This window comes from Vombatus ursinus, unplaced genomic scaffold, assembly GCF_900497805.2.
Source record: "Vombatus ursinus unplaced genomic scaffold, bare-nosed wombat genome assembly UNPS02012958.1, whole genome shotgun sequence".
Taxonomy (NCBI): domain Eukaryota; kingdom Metazoa; phylum Chordata; class Mammalia; order Diprotodontia; family Vombatidae; genus Vombatus; species Vombatus ursinus.
In genome coordinates, this window is record NW_020952736.1 from 649466 (window position 1) to 657928 (window position 8463).

The 8463-nt window shown below is 46.3% G+C and overlaps 1 protein-coding gene across 1 annotated transcript in view; it reads right to left on the bottom strand.

Annotated features, from left to right (window-relative positions):
- SP1 (Sp1 transcription factor) overlaps positions 1–7737 on the bottom strand; it is a 44657-nt gene extending 36920 nt beyond the window's left edge. Inside the window, exons 1-5 of the mRNA XM_027858403.1 lie at positions 7630–7737; positions 1216–1559; positions 640–722; positions 356–541; positions 7–318 (exon numbers count right to left, since the gene is read on the bottom strand). Coding sequence (XP_027714204.1) covers positions 7–318; positions 356–541; positions 640–722; positions 1216–1559; positions 7630–7737 — 1033 coding nt within the window. The remainder of the gene's footprint in view (positions 1–6; positions 319–355; positions 542–639; positions 723–1215; positions 1560–7629) is intronic.
- Between the last annotated feature and the right edge of the window lie 726 nt (positions 7738–8463).

An 8463-nucleotide genomic window follows, 5' to 3' on the forward strand; every position in this document is an offset into this window, starting at 1 on the left:
GCTGACCGCGAAAGGAGCCTGGGGCGGGCGGGCCGCCCGGCGGGCGGGCGGCGGCCGGGGGAGGCCCGTCCCCCGTGGCCGGGGCCGGGGCGGGCAGGGGGCGGGCGAGGCCGCGCTGCCCCCTCCCCCGGGGCGGGCAGCCCATCCCCCCTCCCCCTCGGAGGCCCCGCCACTGCCCCGGCTCTCGCTCGCTCCCTCCCTCGTCCCTTCCCCTTCCCTCCGCCCCGGGCGGGACCAAGGCCGCCGCCGCCGCCTCCCGCCCGCCCCCCCTCTCGGCGGGGACCGCCCGGTTGGCCCGCGCGCGCGCCCCCTCACCCGCTTCCAAGCCCCCGGCGTGGAGGGCACGGATCCTTACCGCTCATGGTGGCAGCGCGGGCACGAGCTCTGGGAGGGGGGGTCCTGCAGCGGGGGGGGGTTAGGGGGGGCCCGGGGAGAACGCGGACGCTGACGAGGCAAGCGAACCTGGACCGGACAGGGAGGGGGGGGGGAGGAGGAGGGAACAGCGCGCCACAAGCCCGGCCTAGGCCCCGCCCCTCCGCCGCTGCCCCGCCCAATGAAGGAGGGGGAAAAGAGGGACTTACGGAAGAGAGGCGGATCGATCGGCCAATGGGAAAGATCACTGGCTTGCTGGGGCGGTACCCGCTGTGTAGAAGGGCGTTGCGTGTCTGGCGTTCGCCTCATAGGATCGGCCCTCCAGTTCGAAAGTCCAATAAGAAATGAGGCTCGAAGGGGGGGCGGAACCTTTTAAAGATGGACTTGAGAATTCGCCAATTAAGAACCAGGCGGGCTCTCTACGCCTCGCGGATAGGACAATTTTTGTAGAAATGACGAGAGGGATGACCAATCAGAGTTCAGGACATGGCTCAGGGAAAGTACAGGTTTGCGAATGGGGGGGAAATTTATCTGAAGATGACCAATCACAAATCAGAAAGGCGCCTAGGCAAATCATCATTGGAAGATTCCTAGAAGCAGACGGGACTAAATTTACATTGACGTGACAGGACAACCAATAAACCACCAAATAAGTTTTGTGAGAGAAGTCGGAGCTGGAGAGAGCGGAATCGGCCTCCTTCTGAATCCCGTCCACCAATAAGGAGACAGATTTATCCGGGCACCGCCCTAAATTGGCCAATGGGCGTTGGCCAGTGGCGCCTTGTACTGGGGAGGGAATGGGGGTTGTGCCAATAGTGCTCTGCCGCCATGTTGTTTTTTTACCTAGGCGTTTTCGTGAGCCTTAAGAGAGCTGGCGGCAGGGCTTTAGCCTCCGGGGGCGGAGTGTGGGGAGCCCACCCGGCCCCTTCCTCCTCCCCGCTCCGTCCCCCTTGCCCTCCTGCCCCGCCCCGGCCCGTGTGGAGAAGTTGAGACTGGAGCTCTGGGAAACTTCCCCTCTCCTTCCCCACCCCTCCCCCGCGCCCCACGCCTTGCCCTCCCGGGGCGGGGAGAGGGGGGAGGGGCAGCTGGAGGTCGCGCCTGGCGCGTGTTCTGGCCTCCTTTCTGCCTACCCCAGCTTTACCCCTGGTTAGCTCCTGGACACGCGGGGCTTCCTCTTTACCCCGTAACTGAACAAGATTCAGATCAAGTACATCCACAGAACAAGGCTTGAAGGGTCACAGAAACCTAGAGGAAAAACTGCACCCTCCACGAGTTTCTGCTTCGATTAATCCAAGGGGCATTAACAAACTATGCAGAAAATCAGGATTTACCAACTATATCGAAATTATTGGAGTTAATGGACTCCCAAGTTAAGAAACCTGAATTAGGGAGGATCATATTTATTCAGATGAGTAAAATAACACAATTTGAGAGAGGAAGGAAGAAAAGGGAAAAAAGTAGTAAGTACTTACTTAATGCCTGGCCCTGTGCTAAGGAGGGGGTGGGGAGTGAGAGCTGACAGCTTGGAGCAATGAGGAAAGGCTGCCCTGGGGAGGGGGTGCAAGAGCTGGGCCCGGAGAAATGTTAGGGAGGAAGCCATTGGAGGAGAGAGGGCCTTCTGAGCCTGAAAGTCAGGAGGTGGAACCCAGGCAAATGCAGGGAACATAGAGTAAGCCAGTTTGGCCTGGGTGAAGGAAGGTAAAGCTACATAAATCTAGGAGGTAGATTGAAGCCGGCCTTGAAGTCTTTAAATGATTTTTGCATTTTATCTTAGAAGCAATAGGGAGGTGCTGGAGACTTTTGAGCAAGAGAGTGACTTGCTTAGGCCTGGAAGAGATTGAGAGCAGAAAGGATCAATTAAAAGGTTAATGCAAAAGTCCAGAACTAGAGATGATTTAGGGTATGATCTAGTATGGCAGATAGCCTGTAGGAGAGCTTGGGACAAAAGTGGAAACACAGATAGTTGATAAGATTACAGAGTGCTTTATCTTCTCCTTACTTATACTGGTAACAAGTTTTCACCCATTATAAAATATAAACTCCTTAGGGAGGTCGGGAAGAATTTAACTTATGTCTGGGATCAATTTAGCACTTAGGAGGTGCTTTATAAATACCTGTCCAAGGGTGGGGTTCCTTTGATAAGTAAAAACACTCTTGATTAAAGGATCAAACAAAACTGAATAAGGAAGAGCCTACATACCTCCTTCTGGTCTTGTGCTACAAAAGGGAGCAAGAAAAAAAATCACTATTTGACAAAAACTTAGGAAAACTGGAAAGCAGTCGGACAGAAATTAAGAATGGACCGCCGTATATGATACATACCAAGATAAATTCCAAATGGCTGTAGGATTTAGAAATAAAAGATAACATCATAAGTAAATTAAAGGAGCCTGGATGAGATTACATTTCACATATAGGGATAGGGAAAGAGTTTCATGATTAAACAATCAAAGGATGATCACTTACAATAAAATGGAGAAATTGGATTATATAAAATGTAAGAGTTTCCATATAAATCTAATGCAGTTAAAAGGGAAGTGGGTAACTGAGGGAAATCTTTGTTGCAAGTTTCTCTGATAAAGGTTTCATATTCAAGATACATGATTCAAATTTATTTATCAGCCATTCCTTAGCTGAAAAATGGTCAAAGGACAGGAACAAGAGGTTTTCTAAAGAAGAAATCCAAGCTTATCAATAGCCATAAGAATGCTCCAGAACACTAATAATTAGAGAAATACAAATTAAAAAAAAAAAAAAACTAGAGGTTCTCCCTCACACCTATCAAATTGGCAAATATAAGAGGAAATGACAAATGTTGGAGAAGCTTCTGGACAACAGGCCCTCTAGGACATTTTTAGTGTGACTGTGACCTGGTTTAGCCATTCTGGGCAGCAATTCAGAACTATGCCCAAAAAGTTCACAAACTTATGCCTTTGAACCCAGCTATACCAGCCTAGGCCCATACCCCAAAGAAATGCAAGAACGAGGAAAAGGATCTACCTGTACAAAAATATTTATAGCAGCTCTTTTTGTAGTGTCCAAAAGCTAGAAGCTATCAGGTGTCCACTTATTGGAGAGTGGCTAAACAAATTATGGTATATGAATATAACAGATGGGAAATAGTGAAATGGAAAGTGAAAACTGGAAAGGCCTCCGTGACTGATGCAGAGAGAATTTGGCACCAGGAGAACAATTTATACATAATAGATAAAAAGCAATTATGATAGACTTTGGAGCTCTGATCCACTGATAAACCTCTGACTAGATTAAACACACCACAAGCACCTACAGCCTTAGACTCGGGAGCAGGCCCTTTCCTCCCTGTATACTATTTAGCTTGGTGATCTCATCAACTCTCATGATTCAATTATCATCTCTATGCAGATGATTGTCATATTGATTCATCCAGGCCCAACCTTCCTCCTGACCTCCAGTCTCACATCTCCAAAAGCCTAAGAGGCAATGCAAACAGTCTTACAAACATTTTAAACTCACTTTGTCCAAAACTGAACTCATTATCTTTCCAGGATGGGGGGAAGGGGAGGCCGGGCCCTTCCTAATTTCCCTATTACTGTCTAGGACTTACAACCTAGGGTACCATCCTTGGCTCCTCACTCACTCTCACCCCCACCCCTGCCCCTATATCTAATCAATTACCAAGGTGCCATAAAATCTCTCACCCTGGTACAGATTCACATCACCCCATACCAGGAATATTGTAATAACCTTCAGGGTACCACCAAAAAGTATCTCAGAGGGTAGAGAGGGGGGGAGATAGATGGGGTAGTAGTGGGTGGGGAGTGGGTGGGGTAGTCTGGGGAGGAGGGTGGGGTAGGAAGCCTGAGGGTAGGTAGATTAGGTGACCAGGGGCCTCCAGTTGGCCAGCTGGCTCAATCCATTCTCTGTTTAGCGGCTAAATCGATTTTCCTAAAGTGTACATCAGACCCTGCTACCTCTCTCCTCAATAAAATGTAGTGGCTCCTGGTCACTTCCAGAACCAAATATATATATATATATATATATATATATATTTTTTGGCATTTAAAGCTTGTCACAACCCAGCCCCTTCCTACCTGTAGTGACTCAGGCCTCCTCCATTCTGACTCAGTGCCTGTTCATTGGCTGTCCCCAAAGTCTCCTGGAATGTTCCTCCTCCTTACCTTTGCTTCCGACTTCCCTCAAGTCTCAACTAAAATCCAACCTTCTGCTGGAGGTTTTCCTACTCCCACCCACTACGCCCACCCCCATGACTAGTACTTTACTTACAAGATCACCTCCCACGTAAACTATACATTTCATATGTGTCCTCTGTTGTTTGCAAGCCTGTCTCCTCATTACAATGTGACCTCCTTGGGGGTAAGCCCCACTTTTTTTGCCCTTCTTTCTATCTTGAGCATTTCATACAATACCTGGCACATATTAAGCAGCTGAGTAACTGAATATTTTACTCTATGTACTACCCTTCTTTCTGCCTTTGACCTACTTGAGATACCTAGTAGTGGAATCTCTAGGTCAAAGTATATTAACATTTTAGTCATTTTACACATAATTCCAAATTGCAATAATATTCCTAAAGTACTAGTCTAGCTATGCCATGCTCCAGTTCAATAAACTCCAATGGCTAGGTAGCACAGTGGATGGAGCACTGGGCCTGGAGTTCAAATTCAAGTTCCAAAAGACCTGAGTTCAAATTCAACCTCAGCTACTTATGAGCTGCTGTGTGACCCTGGATAAGTCACTTAACTTCTGCTTGCCCCAGTTTCCTCATCTGTAAAAATAGTATCATTGTGAGGATAAAATGAGATATGGGGAGTGGTAAATTTAATTTTTTTTCTCAATTACATGTAAACAAAACATTCTCTTTTTTTCAAATTTTGAGTTCCCTAGTTTCTCCCTCTTTCTTCCCTCCCTCCTCCTTGAGAAGACAAGCAATTTTATAGACTTTATAGGTGTGCAATTATGCAAAACAAAATGAAATAATACTTGTAAAGCATTTTGCAGACCTTAAAATGCTATATAAGTGCTAGCTATGCTTATTATTATTATTGTGATCATAAAACAAACTGCTCCAATTGGTTTGGGCTAAACCCTTCACAAACTGGCTTGAACCTGCCTTTCCAGGCTTACTTCCCCCCATTCATGCAACTCTGCAACACAGCCAAATTGGCTGTCTTCATGCTGCCTGTACCTGGCACCCTGTCCTTTGTCTCTGTGACTCTTCACACGTTGTCCCTCGTAACTGGAACGTGGACTCCCTTTTCACCTCTGCCTCTAAAAATCCCTGGTTTAACTTCAAAGCTTGTTTCAGTTGTCAGCTCCTTCTTGAGATCTTTCCTGATTTCCCCAACTGCTCATGTCTATTCCCCTCCCACCCCCACCCTACCTTGTATTGATTTTGTTTATATTTATGTGGCACATTTCTCCCAGGGCAGAATGTCAGCTCCCTGGTGGCTGGCTACCTTGACTGTTTCATTTTGACCTCGTACCCCTAGCACCTCCCACACTACAGAAGGAACTTAATAAAAGCTTGTTGTTTGGAAGGATCACCCTCTGTACTTCCAGGGATTTGGATAAACAGAAAGTGCTTCCACAAATATTTTTTGTATGTGACCCCAGCAGGTACAATGAAAAGGGTGCTGGATTTGGAATCGGTAGACCCAGGTTCAAGTGATGGGCCATGCCTATCATAGGCAGGATAGAATAAGCTACTATTGCCTACCTGAAATATTTTTAGGGACCTGAATGTTGCTTTATCCCATAAAGACGTCAGGGGTTAACTTGCGAGAGCTATAAATGTTGATTTAGGCAGAGAGCCCAGTCTGATGGCATCTAATGAGGAAGTTGAGAAAAGAGTAGTCCTTTTCTTGGTGTTTCCCATGTGTTCTTCTGTACTACCAGGACCTTTCCGAAGAGATTTTGTTGTTCAGTTGTTTCAGTCTTATCGGACCCTTCATGATCCCATTTGGGGTTTTCTTGGAAGAGATATTGGATTGATTGGCCATTTCCTTCTCCAGCTCATTTTACAGATGAGGAAACTGAGGCAAACAGGGTTAAGTGACTTGTCCAGGGTCACACAGCTAGTATCTGAAGCTGGATTCGAACTCAGGAAGATTCATCTTCCTGACTTCAAGCTCAGCTTGGCACTCAATCTATTTTACCACCTAGCTGAGATCACTTTCCACTTAACCTGTACATGCCTTCTATGTACATAGTTGCTTGCATGTTGTCTCTCCCATTAGAATGTGAGATCAGGAACCATGTTTTTTGCCTTTTTGTATTCCCCAGAATTTAACACCGTGCCTGGCCCACAATAAATACGTAATAAATGCTTGTTGACTTGACTTGAATTAATCAAAGCCATTGCTCGAGACACATGGTTACACTAAAAGGGATTTGTATAAATGGGAGAAAATATCTCAGAACCAAAAAGAGGGATTGGGAGGGGCGGGAGAGGGTCTAAAATTGGATAGGACAGAAAAGAATCAGCAGAGCCTAGAGCCCCAAGGCAGAAGAGGAAGATATTGAGGAGGACCATTATCTCTACAAGCATCTCCGAGCAGAATATTTGGGTTGGGGCTTCCAATGTACCTATCTACTCAACAACTGAGGAGAGTCCCATGAGAAGGTCTGCAAGAGACATCATTGCATTCGTCATGGCCGTGGCATTCCTTGGGACCCTCCAACTCCTGGTGTACTCTTTATATCTGTAGATCCACTGTGATTTGCAATTTAGATCTGGGACTTGGTCATCTATTGGGAGAGTGGGGCAAGGCGTGGGATTTCTGGTCTTCCTTCTCCCTTACTGGGTCACCCCTTCGGGGAGTCATTACATTGTTTGTTGTCTTTTGGTTCTGAAATTCTGGTTTGTTTGTGTGTGTTTTTTGTGTTGTTTTTTTTTTTCCCCAGTGCTGCTACCTATGACAAGCTTCTTGCAGTCCTAAGATTAGGGTTGTCCAATAGTAATGTCCCTGAAGCTATTTAAGTGATGGAGGGCTCTCTAGAAGAACTTTACCATCAAGAGGAAGGATGTGGTAATAGGGATATCCCAATAGCCAAGCAGAGTGCCTGGTATACAGCATATGCTTAATGAATACTTATGGATTGACTGGTTCAATATCTATCCCAGTCTCTTACCTTGTGGGTTGGACTAGTTCTTATTCCTTAAAGGCATTGAAATTGTTCTGGAGACTTAATCAGCTCTAGGGGCAAAGTTCAGGCCAATGACATAGTTTCTCCACTTCCTGGTTGCCTGAGTACATAAAGATCCAGAGACACCAGGAATTCCAGCTCCTCCTTCACACCTCTGACTACTAGGACAACAGCATGCCCAACTCGGGGCCGTAGGAAAGCTGAGCTCTGCTGCATCAAAACTATCCCCTCACTACATGTACTTCCTATGGTTAAGCACACTTCTGTTTGCTAAATGTTAAATGGACCAGCAGTTCCATTTTGTTCCAAGCTCAAACCTGAGGTACTAGACCGACTTGTTTAGCCCCTACTAGAAGAAGAAAAAGAAGTTAACATTTATATAGTTGGCTTTATATAGCTCTTTAAAAGTTTGTAAAGCACTTCATAAATACTGTCTCATTTGATCCTCAAAACAACCCTAGTAGGGAAGTACTATTATTATCCTCATTTTACAAATGAATCAGGCAAGTGACTTGCCCAGAGTCACAAAGCTAATAAGAAACCGAGGCAGAACTTGAATTCAAGTCCAGCATAGTGTCCGCTGAACCATCTAGATGATTGGCATTTGAGCCAGGAAAAGCAGGCCACTCAATAGTGCTTCACAGAGGACAAAGTCAGCCATTCTCTCTTTTCCTCTATTTCAAACATGTGACTTGATCTATCTGCAGCTATGGTGGCTACGTACAAATGGCAGCAGGCATACGTGCTTACTTAGGCCAGTCTGAAACTAGGCTTTGTGGTTTTTCTTTTGTTTATTCTCTGAGCAGAGATCCTGACATGGATGTTTCTAGCCTTGGAGGCTACATCATGGGCTCAAGAGACTTAACAGTTTCAAAGTCCAGTGCTGACTAACAGTAGGAATTACTACTTCCTTCACCTTCTTGGAGAGGAACCACCAATGAT